This window comes from Chelonia mydas, chromosome 13 (genome assembly GCF_015237465.2).
Source record: "Chelonia mydas isolate rCheMyd1 chromosome 13, rCheMyd1.pri.v2, whole genome shotgun sequence".
Taxonomy (NCBI): Eukaryota; Metazoa; Chordata; order Testudines; family Cheloniidae; genus Chelonia; species Chelonia mydas.
In genome coordinates this window covers 18,419,233-18,435,512 of record NC_051253.2, presented here as the reverse complement: position 1 = coordinate 18,435,512, position 16,280 = coordinate 18,419,233, and the positions used below count along the sequence as shown (strand labels likewise).

The 16,280-nt window shown below is 40.8% G+C and overlaps 1 protein-coding gene across 3 annotated transcripts in view; it reads left to right on the top strand.

The window, feature by feature from the left end:
* The window catches only part of LOC102947000 (translocating chain-associated membrane protein 1), a 51,548-nt gene that overhangs the window by 10,032 nt on the left and 25,236 nt on the right, over window positions 1–16,280 (top strand). For 2 of the 3 annotated variants that reach the window (XM_007059834.4, XM_037916016.2), the window contains exons 2-5: window positions 8,307–8,367; window positions 14,596–14,714; window positions 15,864–15,980; window positions 16,070–16,128. In XM_007059834.4, coding sequence (XP_007059896.1) covers window positions 8,307–8,367; window positions 14,596–14,714; window positions 15,864–15,980; window positions 16,070–16,128 — 356 coding nt within the window. The remainder of the gene's footprint in view (window positions 1–8,306; window positions 8,368–14,595; window positions 14,715–15,863; window positions 15,981–16,069; window positions 16,129–16,280) is intronic. The other variant, XM_043526707.1, reaches the window with a different exon arrangement.

Sequence of the window (16,280 nt, the reverse complement as noted above, 5' to 3'; positions counted from 1 at the left end):
ACAGTTCTGCCAGTTCTACATTGAGCTGCATTCCACATGTGGCAGAGACACCACCAACCCCCCCAAAGTGACAGTGGACACACTTCAAGATCCAGAGGAGGAAACCCCTGCAGTGCCAAGCAAGAAGGGGAATAGGAAGGAGCATGCAGACCCTTCAGAGAATGACCAGCTCTTCAATATACAGCTGGAAATGGGCCAGACCCTGACAATCCCAGATGAGCCTGTGTAGGAAGGGAAAAGGAGCTTAGGTGTATTGCTGCACTTTTTTTTTTTTTAATGCATGACTCTTCCTTCCCAACCCTTCTTCATGGTGCCCAAAACCTCCAAGGCCCTCTTCTCCCCTTTCAAAATGGCAGCCATTAGTGTACAGTCAGAGAACAAAGGAATTGGCTTTTACAATAGCCCGTTTTTTTTTAATTAATAGCTTAGTAGCCAACATGTTTTGATACCAAGATGGCTGAAATTTTTTTATAAAACACTACATATCAAGTCATTGCAAATGAACAGAAAGATACCAACACTGATACCTGAGCCTAAAAAGCAACCGGTGACTGTCCAATTGGAATACGTGCTTTTTAAGCATACACTTGTACAGTACACGTGTAATGTAAACATTGCAGAGGACAGTGATTTGGTTTTAAGTCTGATTTCCCCAGTCCAACAAAACAAATCATCCTGCTGTGTGGAGGAAGTGTTCATTGCTCAGGGGGCTCACTTTTCTTTAGCTTGCAGAACTAGGCAGTGGGGAAAGCCCTTCTTCCCTTGTGGAGAATTTTGTTGAACTGTACACAGATGATGTCATTGAGATTGTTACAGAGGACAAAAGAGACATTTTCTAGGAGATACTCTGATCCTGAGCCTAACCAGTCCTCATATGTTGCTGATGAGGAGAATAGGCATTGGACAGATGGCATTATCGAGACCGAGCAAAAGCAGAAGGACCAAGAGGTGCACCAAGAAATATTCCAAGAAATGTTATGATTCTGTTCAAGCACCAAACACAGGTGTTGCACAGTAATCTGGAGCAAAATGCCCAAATACCACCTCCCCATCAGCAGGTGCACTCCATGGACAACTCTATATACACACAGGACCATATACACATCCCACTCCCCCCAAAAAAGACTCTGGCATAACTTTATCCCTTTCACTGAATACCCGTGGAAAATAAAAACTATGACTAATATATATAATATATATGACTTCTGATTACCACTTTGCTTTCATGCATGTAATAAAGGTTTTATTTGAGTTTACTGTTTGTTTTTTGCACTCAGTCTTTTTAAAAAATAACAGTATTTGTATTGGTGTCCCCAAACAGAAATGACATAGGCCAAAACACCACTCCCTTCTCACCAGATTCACAACAGGAATTTATAAATATTGCCATTGAAGCCAAATATACAAAGTACACAAAAGCAGCATGCTGATATACTATGGCAAACTGCAATACAATGACACGCTCTTTTAAGGCCTTCCTGAGCCATACAGCTCCTTTGTAGACTCTTGTAACTGCCCTTATGTCTGGCTGTTCAAAATAGGCAGTCTTTCCATTTCACCCCTCCATGCTGCCGGTAATGTTTCCTCCTTTGCTTTCACAAATGTGTAATACACAACATGCAGCAATAATATACAAAAATATTTGCCTGGCTGAGATCCAGCCTAGTTATGAGGCATTGTCAGCATCCTTTGCACATTCAGCAGTCATCCTGGTGCTGTCTGGGTGTCCAGTGTAAGCTTTAGTGAGCCAGAGAAACAAAGGATGGGCCGGGTCCTCTGGAATCACTACTGGCATTTCAAGCCATCAATGTGAATATGCCAGTAAGGGAAGACTGTCCCTGCCTCATCTTTTGCAAAAATCTTGTATGCCTAAATATGCTCTTCCCTGACCAGCCAATGTCAGAAAAATGTTCCTGGTGATCCAGCTGTGATTGTATAAGCGTTGAAGAGTAACCCTTTCCCTTCACATTCTTAGTGGCAAGGTCAGAATCAGGATATGCATCCCATCAATCACCCCACCTCAATTCAGGAAGCCCCTTGCTTGAAATCCCTCTATTTCTTGGACAGTGCCCTGAGTCTCCATCCTGTGCAGCAGGATATGCTTAATATTCTTGCACCTTCATATGAAAACTGTCTCCATTGTGGATTTTCCAACCTTGAACTGACTGTTTGCAGTGCCGGACTGCAACCTTCTAGATGACTGCCACCTCATTTTTCCCCCCCCTCCCCCCCCCGCCAGTCAAAGCAGCTCTTGTTCTGAGGCCTCTTGTGCTGGAAGGCTGGGGTGAGCTCTGCTGGGTTAGATTCCTGCCTGTACATTAAGTCAAAGTCCATTGGCCGCTTGGTAGATGTAGCAGGATAGTATCACGGTGTTGACTGACTTGATAGTTTTTGTTGGCTGCTTCTTTTTTTAATTTGGGAAGGCTTGTGCACTTGTATCTTTCTGCAATGATCGTGGAGACACATCAAGTCCAGGATAAGCACTCTTTTATTATAAATCTAAATGAATAATTCTGAGACACAAATTGTTTAAGTAGAGTTAGGGTTGAGAGTACATATCTCTTAATTCAGGGCAAAACCATAACAGGGATGTTATAATGCTTATTTCTGAGATAATTACAAGCCCACAAATTCAGTGGTAAGTTTAAACTTAAAAGAAATCCAAACGTAAGGCTTGTAAACGCACGATTAATGCATGTAAACAACCTTAATGTTTACTGGTAATGATGAGGGATTCATTTATGAGTACTCTGATGCATTCTGGTGTTTGTGGTCCTAGATTAGATTAGCTTAAACTGATTTCTAAAGACACTTTTCCCCATAGTGGTGTCACTGCAGGTAAGAATTAATATTGTTTGTTGGTCTAACAACACATTTCCATATCTTGACATGTTATATTTCTTCTATGGTTTTTGTCTAGGATTTTTTTTTTTAAACTTTTAAGCTCTTAAAAAAATTATAGGTGAATACTAAAGGAGAAACCTAAAGAAAATACTACAGTATGACATTTCTAATGATTTGAAGATATGTAATATCAACTTTTTTTTTTAGGGCTAGATTCACCAGTACACTCTAAGTGCTTTATGCCACTCTGGGGCAGAGCCAGACTGCTAAAGCATCAGTGCTAGTTTAACCTGGGTTTACAACTGCTTTGTGTCACCAGAGAAACGTTAAGAAACCAGAGTTGTACATTTCAGTTCTTCTCTACGTAGTGTGGATCCCACTTAAGGTGCACATGGCATCTCAGGCATGTGCAACTGGATATTTTTGGAAAGCAATGTCTATCCAGGCTGCACAAATGCCTTTGTGTCGCCTCATGTTCTAGTACATGGGCATAAAGGGTGGGGCAATGCCAACCCTCCCTCAGTTGCTTGAGATCTGTGTACTCCCTGTCCAAGCATCATGTGGTCAAGTGAGTCAGGGTTCCACCCCAGGTTCTGCAAGAATTCACTTGGTGGCTGGACTCAAAGAATTTATGAAATAGGGTTATCTTATAGTTGACCCCCTTCTGTGACTCTCATCACAGGTGCATTGGGGCAGGTTGGGGTGCCCACCTGAATCATCTACAGATGAAGGGCATCTGGTGATGATTTGAAACTGCATCTGAATGTTCTGAAGTGCAGGGCCATCTGACTGGCCTGTGTGGCATTGCTGTCTGTCCTGAAGTGCTCTATGGTGCAGATGTTGACAGACCACATGTCCCCAATACATTACATCAATAAGCAGGGTGATGCATAATCATCCCTTCTGTGCCAGGAAGCCTTCAGATCATGGACTTGGTGTCACCATAGGGTAACCTCACTGGCCTTACACTTTCCAGGTACTATCAATGATCTGGCACGCTTCCCAAGCAGGCATGTGGTAACTAACCATGAGCGCTCGCTGCAGGCATCCATCATAGAGTCAATATTTTGCCAATGCGAAATTCCCTCAATAGATCTGTTCTAGAGGAGGCACAAGCCCAGGATAGTTACCAGATGCCTTTCTATAACAATGATCTCCAACCTTCCTATATGACTTTTTTGATTTTCCTGGTCCTCCAAGATGATATCTAAAATCAGGTGGGACAAAACCATACTGATTCTGACAGCTTCCTGTTGGCTGAGGTAATTGTGGCCATCAGATCTCTTGCACATGTCAGTTTGGTCTCCCATCTATGTCCTGATTTGCCCAGACGTGGGGGTGTTTTCACAGAATCACAACCAGATGTTGAACCCACATCTGCAGTCATTGCACCTGGCAGCCTGGATGAGCATGGCTGACAAAGGCTCTTCTCGACAAGTGCAAGGAAACCACATACTGAGCAGAAAGCCACTAGTAGGAAGAACTACTTGAAATGGAAATGGTTCTTCATATTGGTAGGCTGACATAATCTGGACCCAGTTGAGACTCTCATACCACAGATCCTTAACTATAAGCATTTAGTTCTTGTAAAATTCACCTTGCAGCAATATCAGCAGGTTATGTGCCAATACAATTGTACTTGGTCTTGCATTCAACATATTGATATTCCTCATCAAATGTTGGAGCAGACTCCACCAGGGCACTTGCATCATCTTCAGCCTGCTTCAGAAATATGCTGATATCTAAGATATGTGAAGCAGCAACAAGGAACAGCCCACTGACTTGTCATTATGCCCTTGATACAGTGGTTAAGTCTGATGCCAAATTCGGAACAACTTCAATTATTATTTGACTGATATCACTGTCACTCCTCGAGTCCAGCATCCGGGTGGGGATACTACTTACCAGTCACCTACTGTGGGATCCAAACTGGCACAAAAAGAAGAATGAAGTTACTTCTCTGTGGTAACTGTGTGATGGGTTTTTTTTGTTTTGTTTTGTTTTTTGAGATGATGTAGTCAGTGTGGCTCCCGTGACCCACCCTTTACTCCTGCTTTTTGAAGTTCTTTGCAACATGGGCTTTGAATTATAAGGGAACTGAGGGAGGGTCACAGCCTTTTATGCCCTCATATAGGAGCATGGGGAGGCACAGGCTGCATGTGTGGCCTTGACAGAGATTGCTATTGAAAAATATCTGATCTCACACACGAGGCACATGGGCACCTTCAGTGGGATCCATACTAACTATAAGATCTCAAAACCCCACAATTTCTGTAGGGTAAGTAACCATTCTTTTTTCCCATCACTCACTCCTGCTCTCACATCTTTCATTACACTTCCCTGTGTGCACACACCCCAGTGTCATACTCCTACCCCGCTTGTTTGAGTAGATACGGTGCAACAAGTGTGTGTGTGTGTGTATTTATATATATATTTTTAAAGAAACTTTAAAATTAAGGTGTGGGGTTTGGGGTTTTTTTGGGGTTTTTTTTTTTTGGTTTTTTTTCTCCTCCTTTTTTGCCAATATTCTTTATAACCAAAAGATTTATCCTTCAGCGTAGGCTGGCACATAAAATCTCCTTCAGAGAAACTCATACCTTCCATCACCATTTGTTCTTAATGGGACTGAGGCCACTGGCTGCATTTAACAGTAGTAAATATTTATATTATGGAGGCTCAAATTAGGAGGACAGCAGTCCCATTGTGCTGGGTCTCTGCAAAAAAAGAAAAAGACAGTCTCTGGCCTGAAGGGCAAAGGGTGAAGATAGAATTTTCTTATGAAGTCAGAAGGCAAAAAAGAGTAGATGAATAGAGTCAGTTGACATCTTTACTAAGGAAAGCCTGTGGCTTCAGTCCCTTTTGAGGACAGTATGAGATAGCAGCCATTTTGAAAGAGGTAAATTCTCCTCTGAAACTTTCTTAAGAACACTATTCTTCAGTTTCTTTTGAAGGAAAAACTTCCAGTTACAAAGAAGGAAAAAAATGACTACTATTCCTAAATCGTTTAAAAAAACTACATTTTACCAGATCTACCCAAAATTTACATTACTGGACAATTGTTAGTGTAGATAGACAGTGCCTGCAATTAAATCATGTGCGGGGGCTGTGGGTGTAGAATGGTTTGGCAGACGGTGCTAAATTTCTTAAAGGACCCATTTGAAAACTTTAACTCTAACCAATTTACATGCAAGTTCTCAGATCATTTTTTTTTCTGTACAAAGAGATCAAGGCCTGGTTTACACTAGGAAATTAGATCACTATAACTGTCACTCAGGGGTGGTGAAAAATCCACACCCCTGAACAATGCAATTAAAGTGACCTAACCTCTGGTTTAGACAGCAGTAGGTTGACGGAACCTAGCTACTGCCTCTTGGGGAGGTGGATTGCCTATGCCAACAGAAGTCCTCCTGTTGGCATAGGTAGTGTCTTCACTGAAGTGCTATAGCAGTGCCACTGTAGCACCTCGAAGTGTAGACAGGCCTTAAGAGTTGAACCCACAAAGCAACTTAGGCTCTTAACTTCCATTGGAGTCAGGAGCCTAAGCTGCTTTGTGGATTCCACTCTTAGGTGCTATAACTTCGGGAAGGATAAGCTATATTTCACACTCTCATACCTAAAAGGCTGAATCCCTGCAAGTGCAGAACTCAACTCTCTCAACTATGGATAAGGCCCTTTGTTTTTGATTTTTAATTATTTCCCAAGAATTTATTGTGTTTTATTTAAAAACTTGAAAAAAATTGGGGAAAAATTGGTAAAAACTGAAAATGAAGGAGTGTGGTAGTTGAAGCCCAGTGCCCAGACTTCTCCCCCAGCCAACAGTCAGTATGCCAACCCCACAGAACCACATGCAAATGTCAGAACTGCTGACGTCTTCAGTGTTCCCTTTGGCTGTAAAGGAGCTGCCTTCTGGTGTTGCTGCAGGTGAAGGGGAGGTACCACCTTCTGGGAATTACAGTGCTGCAGCCTATGTAGTGATCTGGAACAGATGGTGTTTTGGTCATGGCCTATGCCTGGCTCACTAAGGGGCATGGGAGGGCTCTGCTAGCCTCTTTCCTTTTAATTTGGTATTGTTGGCACTTGCATCTACATGGCAATATATTCTTCTTACTTGTCTTTTGGTAGCAGACACTTGGCTGCCATTCCCACAAAAGGGAGACAAGTCAAACTGTCATTTCACAAGAGAAAAAGACAGAACTCCTTTTTCGCATTGAGAAGTGTTTTTAAAAGAGAGTTCCTTGACGTTCTAGGTCTTCTGGTATAGGAGGTTCACATGTATGTACCCTAAACAGTATAACTTAATTATTCACACAAGGGATTCATGTGCAGTTTTGACCCATTCGTTAAATTTGGATGTTTACTTTTTAAAAAATTTGTTATGCCACTGCAGCTTCCTCAGTGCTAGTTGAGTTTGTGTATATTTTACATAACTGTATATTTCTGTGCATCTTTATATCCATGTTACTACAAATTATAGATCTCATAATACATGAGAAAAGCTTTTTCTGGTATGACTCATATTTCCTTATAAATCTTTCCAATGCCGGTCAATTTAAAAGAGAGCGTACAGTGGATTACACTTTGTGCATGTTACAACAGTGTGTGTGCTTCTCTCTCATTCAAATTCACAAGTGATTCGTGGGTATCCATCTCTGGCTTTATGTCCCAGAAATTTGAATGCATACATTCAGATAGATCTATTTGCTATGGGAGGCCTAGGTACTTGGATGCTACAGTGATGGGCATGGTATAAAAATCTAGTTTTAAAAGTCTGCTGGAGTTACTCATTTGACTAATATTAATAGGATTTAAAGAATCTATTTTACTTTTGGAGAAAATGAAAGTCATTTTAATTTCTGTACCCTCTGTACCGAAAACAACATTTAAAATATTTTGTAAAGTGCTGTGAGAAGGATGACATTGAGCCTTAAGCTAAAATAGACTCATAGACTTTAATGCCAGAAGGCACTGTCATGATGATCTAGTCTGACCACCTGCACAGAAGTAAAGTCATGGCCCCATATAGCATAGACACACATGTTAAATGATTTATTTGAAAAGTGGATGTGGGTGTGTGAAATCATCAATGGTGGATGGTATCAACTATCAGCAAGTAGTACAGACTTTAACCAAGACTGGCTGAGTGGGACCCATCCCCACTTTCTTTGCCAAGTTCCAGTTACTTTAACTTTATATGTTAAGGGTTTCTGCTTCATAAATATATTTAAATATTAATAACTGTTTGCATTAAAGTAACTGTGTTCCCTCAAAATTTATTCTAATTGATTTCATATTCTTCCTTATAGACTTCATCTGAGAAGGAGCGTTTAGGGGCTCTGGAATTACTATGCTTGTAGTTTAGTGTGTGTTTAAAACTTTGAATGTTAATGTGGCCAATTTTTTCTATTTTTCCTCTCTCTCGCTCTCTCTTTTTTTTTTTTTTTTTTTTTTTTTTTAAATTTCAGGTCACAGCCAAGTATGTCATCATCTTTATTACTGTGCAGTACAACGTTACCTACACCACTGGTAAGAATAAAGCAAATCCGCCGTCTATTTCTCTATAGCATAACAACCCAATTATAAAAAGTTCTCCATTTATAAATAATAATGGTCTTACCGCTAACTCATTTCACTTGTATTTCACAGAATCTTTCTTATTTCTTTTTTGTCTTGGGGATTTCTAATGTTCTCACCATTATAACACCTAAGCTCCTAGTTCTTCACTAGTGATAAGCAATTACCACTTTTGATTTTTTTTGCTATAGTTAATACTGCTATTACACCACAGCTTCACTTGATTAGGCATGGTATGCCTTCCACTTGCTTTTTATAACTTGGTGCTTTTCATACCAAGTAGAATATTTTGTAACTCTGAATGTGGTTTCCTAAATGTTTCCCATTTTTAATCACACATTGTCTTATGTTCTTAAATGGATTAATTTATTTTTGTCTTTAAAAGTTACAGACATTACTTCAGGGATGACTATCTAAAATAGCTAGATTCTAAATAATGGCATAAGGTATCAGAGGTCTGACTCACATACTTCTCGCTTTATGTCCCATTAGATAAATTTATTTTAAAATTACACTATTGACTTGAAATCTATCCAATATATATTTAAAAAATAACTTCAGGAACTACACTTGCCCTTGAGTCCCGTTACCAATTTTTGTAGGTGTAATCACATTTTCCTCTCTCTGTATCTATGAGACACCTCACATCTTCCAACTCCTGCAACAAATGAGGCAGCAGTCCTATAGACAACAGCCTCATACACTGTACAACTCTGATTCATTCCTACAGCACTGTCCTTTCTCTGCACTGACAAAGGCAGAGGTGCTGTGGGAAAAAATAGCATATGGTCATGTAATTAAAGACTATATTATAATGTATACACAGCAGGAGGTTGAACTATGGTTTTATGGGCACCCTTAATTCTGGCACCCTTCAGTACTTAATTTTGCAATCTTAACATTCCTTCAGTATAGTGTATTTTGGGTGTAATAAATAAATAAAATAATCCAACAACCCTACAACACTGAAAAAGCAGAATTTGACCCTAGTTTGTCACCAGCAAGGCTCAGACATTTATGTCCATTCTATAGATATCCACCACTTGAACTAACAGTAATTGGTAGCAGAAAGAGACTGTTATCTCCATGTGGACCAGCCACAAGCAGGGGATGATTCGCAGTTTATCAATAGGGCAAAGTGGAGATGAATATAGAGCGGAGGAACATAGAGACTCAAGTCTTGGGTTTAATTCCATATTCTGAAGGGGAGGTTTTTTTTTTTTTTTTTTAGTGCTTATAGACCTCTGTAATCCTCTTTCCACCCTCATGGTCCCATTCCCACCCCAACATTCCTTTCTCACCCTTCTGCATTCCTGTTAGACTTCCTCCTTTTCCTCCATGCTGCCTGGAAGCCAGTAACAGAAGCAGTGAGAGCACAGGCAAGACAGTGTTCTTTGAGTAGTTTAAGACATGTATTCCACTCAGGCGCGTGTGTGCCTAGCACATCAAAGTTGGAGAATTTTGCCTACCAGTATCAGTAGGGGCAGCACTTATGCTCCTCCTTTCATAATCCCTCCCATGGCTATATAAGGGTGGTGCTGCCTGACCCCCCTCTCAGTTCCTTCTCACTGCCCCCAGCTAGAGTTGCAGCGCTTAGTGTGATCTTTCTTCACACTTGTCTTCACAGCTCTTTATAACTTTTTATACATATTTATAGTTTAGTACCCTTACTTAGATGGTTTCTCCCTGTGGGATGCCCTGACTGGGGTTTAAACATTGCCCTTCTTGTGGGACAGCTATCCTATCTCCTGTCCTCGGAGAAAACTGCTGAGACAGTACATCCTTTCAAGGACTTGCAGGCCATGCTACGCTCATTGGAGATTTATAACCAAGCCGCAAAGAGACTGCATTTTGAGAACCAACAATGGCAATATTGTTTTCACTGATATTTTCATCAGTCCTCCTACCCCATGAGGTAGCAAGATTTCCTTAGAAAGGGGCACAAATCATGGAGGAGGAAACCTTCTTGGTCTAGTTTTAGTCAAATGGTCTGTCCTCTTCCTTCTTCAGCTAGACAGTCTATTTGAGTGGCGTTTTGAGAGCAGCACCGTAGTTGTCAATGTCATATCCATGCTCCAAATATTTGGGGATAGGCTGTCTCACTTCTACAGTGCTTGGGAGACAATAAATATGGACAGATGGGTCTTAAACACTGTGGGATTAGGTTATGCCATTAGTTCCTATCCATTCCACCCTCCAATCTTCCTGTCCCTCTAGAGGAACCCCTATCATGAGTCACTGCTGTTACAGCAGGTACAAACCCTGTGTACTCTAGGAACTATAGAGGAGGTTCCTTATCTTTATGGAAAGGGGTTTTGTTCCCAATGCTTCCAGATCCCCCAGATTCAAGGGAGGAATGAGACCTATCCTCAGTCTCCACGCTCTCCACAAACATAAGCAAGTACATGAGATTCTGCATGATTACCCTGGCTGCTATTCTTCCCATGGCTGAGGCAACGTTGGTTTTCTGACCTCCCCTCTCTGTCAGCTTGACCTCCCAAACCTCTCACTCAGTGTCATGGCCAGAATGTTTATCCAGCATTGAGTAGTCTGCACCTTAATGTGTGGAGGCTGCCTGGCTAGATCAAAGGAAGGAGCAATGCTTGGAGGTAGTTAGAGATATTCTGCTTAGTAGTAGAAAACCAACTACAAACTCCACCTATTTGTCTAAGTGGACAACAGTTTTTGATTTGGGCAACATCCAAAGACATTCAGCCCACATTAGTGCAGATTCAGGACACGTTTAGGATTATTTGCTGCATTTGAAATCTTCAGGTCTCTCACTGAGCTGCCTGAAGGTTCGCTTGGTGGCGATCTCCTCTTTCCATTCTCCTATTCAAGTGAAGTTAATATTCTTACACCCTGTGATGGTGAGATTTTTTTTTTTTAAGGGTGTTATCCATTTTTTCCCACCTGTGAAAGAAACAGTACCATTGTGGACTTTAATACAGTCCTGGCAGCGCTGATGGATCCACTATTTAAGTCAGCAGCAACATGTTCACATGCTCTCCTCTCTCCGAAAATGGCCTTCCTTGTGGTTATAACGTCTGCAGGAAGAGTTAGTGAGTTGCAGTCCTTAATGGCAGATCCTCTGTACACTTCAAGATCCTCTGTATACTTCAAGGACAAGGCGGTGCTTTAAGACTACACCCAATTTTTTGTTTAAAGTGGAATCTGTGTTTCACTTTAATCAGGTTATTTACTTATATTTTTTTCCCAAACCACATTCAAGTGCAAAGGAGCAGCATCTACATAACTTAGATGTCAGGTGGTGCTTAGCGTTTTATTTAGAGAGAAATAAGCCATTTCGTTTATCACCTTGAATCTTTGTGTCCTATGCTGAGCAAATGAAGGCCATGCAGGTCTGTTTCCATGCAGACCATATCCAAGGGGATTACTCTCTGCATTACCACGGCTTATGTAGTGGCTCAGTTGACACCTCTACAATCATTGTAGGTTAATTGAACCAGAGCTTAGTGGACATCTGCTGTGCTGCTTAGTGATGTCTCAACAGTGGATATCTGCAGAGCTGAATGGTCTTCTGTGGATACTTTTGCTAGGCATTTCACTATCACCATGGCATCAAGATTGGATGTAAATTTTTGGAATGCACTTCTGCCCACTAACTGATTAAAGACTCTGAGCCCACCTCCTGCTGGAACGGCTTGTGAGTCACCTGAGTGGAATACAACTCTGCAAGCAGTCGAAGAAGAGACTGTTGCTTACCTGAATTGTAACTGTTGCTCTTCAAGATGTGGGTGCAGATATGTACGGCGTGACCCATGCTCTGCCCCTCCACATCGGAGTCTCTAGCTGGGAGGAACTACGGAGTTCAAAGGAACTACGGAGGGTCCGGGCAGTGCTGCCCTTATGTAGCCATGAGAGGGATTATGAGGGGAGAGGACGAGCACCATCCTACCCTGACTTGGGTGTGCGGACAGCTGAGTTGAATACATGTCTGCACCCACATCTCCAATGCATTGAAACACTAGAGCTTCTCAACAAAATGGCTATAAGATTTATTTAATTTGAACAAAATAGCATACTTCCCTAATCTCACCCTCAGAAATCACTGAACCACTTTATCTGAAACACTGGGGCGGGGGGGAATCAGCTTGAGGCAGGTACCTGCCATGGGAAACTTCAGCCTGAACAGTTAAAGTCTGGAAAAGTAGTAATAAGCAACTGAACACAGGCTCTTTAAATGGTAAGTGTCAGACTATCTTAACTACAGGTTTTGCTACCTGCATTGCCTATAATAAGAATAACCTGTCTATGCCTGAAAGGCATAAGTGCTGACTCTGTGGGTGCTCTGGGGCTGGAACACCCACGGGGAAAAAATGGTACTGGCAGCCCCCCAGTCAGCTTCCCCCCCGGCCCTCCCAAGTGCCTCCTGCCCACCGGCGGGCCCCATGAATCAACTCCTCCTCCCGCCGCAATCCACTGTTTCATGGTGTGCAGGCAGGAGGCTCTGGTGGGGAAGGGGAGAGGAGCAAGGACACGGCACTCTCGGGGAGGGGGCAGAACGGGGTGGGAAAAGGCAGGGTGGTGGAGCAGGGACGGGAAGAGGCGGGGCAGGAGTGGGGCCTTGGGGGAAGGGGTGGAGTGGGGGCGGAGCCGGGGGTCAAGCACTCCCTGGCACTTTCAAAAGTCTGCGCCTGTGCTGAAAGGACCTTACACTTGTTCTCTTCACCCTCCCTGTGCATTCAGTATTTCTTTATGTAATGTTTTCATATTGTGTTTACTAAATTTGCTGTTTTTACAGAAAAACAAAATATTCCAAGTCTAGGAGAAAAAAAACAACTATGCTCATTATCTTTTTGGGCAAAAGCCTTTATGCTTGTAATTGAATATTACCTCACCAACCTTGCTTCATTGATTAGCAGAAACCCCCAGCTAATTTTTTCATACATTACTGTTTGCAAGCAGTGATGGATATGGAATATGTAGGTCAGGGGTTCTCAAATTGTGGGTCAGGACCCCTCAGGGGATCATGAGGTTATTACATTGGGGGGTCATGAGCTGTCAGCCTCACCCCAAACCCCGCTTTGCCTCCAGCATTTATAATGGTGTTAAATTATATAAAAAATGTTTTTAATTTATAAGGGGGGTCGCACTCAGAGGCTTGGTATGTGAAAGGGTCACCAGTACAAACGTTTGAGAACCATTGAATTGTAGGCAGATGCTCTTTCTCTCCCCCAAAAGGAGGAGGCGGGGGAAATAAATGTGCTCTGCTGTAAGCAATGGGATTCTGCTTTATTCTTTCACTAAATTTATGCCTGAGGGAATTCTGTGCCAAAAAATTAAAAATTCTGCACACAATATTTTAAAATTCTGCAAAATTTTGTATATTTTATTTCTCAAAATAACACAATATAAGCACATCAGTTTCAATTATTTTCTGTCATTTATTTCAAAATACCTGTCAACAAGTATGTCTGTGACAATACAGACAACACAAAAGATTCAGGAAATGTTTTTTGACAAATAGATTCCTTACGAGGCATATTAATACAGAACTCTGAGTAATAATTCATTTAAATTACAATACAGAACCGTATTTCCTGCACCCCTCAGAAGCAGTGCAAAGGCTTGGGGAAGTTAGGGGTAATGGAGGAGCTGAGGGAGAGGGAAGTGAATTGCTGGGAAGGAGCCTGCGTGTGAACTTCGAGGGTTGTTTGGGTATGGGTGGGGAAAGTATGGAACAGGTTTTTAAATTTCAGTGGATATGTAAGATGCCCTTTTTAGAGAGAGGGTAAATTACTTACTTATAATTGATCCATGAAGCTGAGCTACATAGATCCATACATTGACGGTAATATCCTTTCTCCATACAGCTACACTTCTTGAGATGGAATTTTGCTGGGTCTCTATATTTTCTATGGCCTAGGCCAGAAAGAACTGATAGAGGCTGACACACAATGGTACTACCCACAGCATTTCCCTTCCAGTCTTACAATTATAGTTTTGTTTGCATTTGGGGTGGGGAATACTCCAAACTATTTGAGGGGGGATCAGAATTCATGTGCCAAAGATGCAAGAATTTGGATACATAGGATACTATGTGCCAGAGAACAAGTAGATAAGATATTTATCCTTTCTCTGTTGCATAGAACATTTCATAAGTAAATGCGTTCTATTCAAATAGATATTTTTGTAGTAATTAAAACTTTGTTTCAGATGACAGGAGTGAACCCATTCATTTCTATGAATATGGTCCAAAAGACATTGCCACCATCTTCTTCTACATGCTTATAGCCATTATTCTGCATGCTGTGATCCAAGAATACATACTAGATGTAAGTTAACCATGGGAATGTAATTTACTTATGTAAATTATTTATTTAGGCTGTTTGTTACACGTTTGTTCTGCTAGTCTTACATAAGATAACACCAGCACTTGTATAAGTCATGTTGCAAAATAAAATAAAACCATGTAGGTGTATTTATGCATTACATGCTGGTGGTTCCTTTGTCATTTGATATAAATATTATTAGATTCTGGAAATGTGTCTATATAACAATATATTTAATGAAGTAATGTTTTCTTAGTTTCTCTGACTCTTCTAGTATTCTCCATTAGTAAGTGGATGGAAAAAACAGGAGTTTGTCTACTACATCGAACCTTCGTGTCCCTAAAATTTTAAATTGGAAGTCAGTATAGAAACTGTTTAAATTAAAAATAAATAAATAAATAAAAAATGCTGTCCCCCTTCCTCCATTTTGCTTTATTGGAAATGTTTTGATTTAATATGAATTAATATCTAAATGTACTTTCCACTCTTCCTTTTTATCTAAAGCTGGGGGCAGGGGCGGGGGGGGAAGAAGAAAAAAAGCAGAACATAAGAATTTCTTTAACTAGTGAATTTTTTCACTTTTTTGTTTTCCATGCAATTTTTTTTAACCTCAGTCTTTAATGGTGACCATTGACATTCCTCTGCAATCGCTGTAAATCTACAGAGTTAGGTTTTGGCTGTAAACTTCTGGGTTTTCATTTTTTGCCTCTTTGCCAAATAACTTCTCAAATTTGTGACTTGCTTAAGGTTCCAGTATTTTCACTGTTGTATATGCATGCTAGAGCTCCATTACCTGGAAATATGAAATACAAAGGGCCCGGTCAATCTGGCCTTACAATGACACCTGCAGCATCAGACCCTAACTAAGTAATAAGGCTCTCATCCTGAAAAAAAAAATACATGACTAAATTTAAGTACATAAGCATTTCTCATATAGGCATCAGTATGACTGCTCACACACACAAAGTTAAGCACGCATGTAATATTTTTCAGGATCAGAGCCTAACATGAGGAATGGAAGATCTTGGAGGTAACGGCTACTTAATTGAGGGCTAAGTGCCAAGTAGCTTGCTTTTTTTCCCTCTACGAATAACAATAAAAGTAAAATGTTGATCTGTTTTTTATACCCCCAAATGTGTTCCTTGTTTTCAGAAAATTAATAGACGTCTCCATTTGTCAAAAACGAAGCACAGCAAATTCAATGAATCGGGGCAGCTAGCATTTTTCTATTTGTTTTCATTTGCCTGGGGAGCAAGTATTTTGACTGCAGTAAGTAAGTCAAATTGCTATCTGTATTTGTTTTAAAAATACACATCTAAAATATTATGAAAGTTCTTAAATGACAACTTTTTTTCCAGGAAGAATTCATGACAAACCCTACCTTGTTATGGAAAGACTATCCCCATTCTCGCATGTTGTAAGTGTTTTATTCTCTTTTTTTCTAACTGTTTGACAGTTGGCTACCAGAAATTTGTTTTGGTAATATAAACAATGTAGACCATTTTCATTTGTATTAGTGACCAAAAGCTGAAAATCCTTTGTTCTGTATTCCGAGTGTGAGTGTGTGTG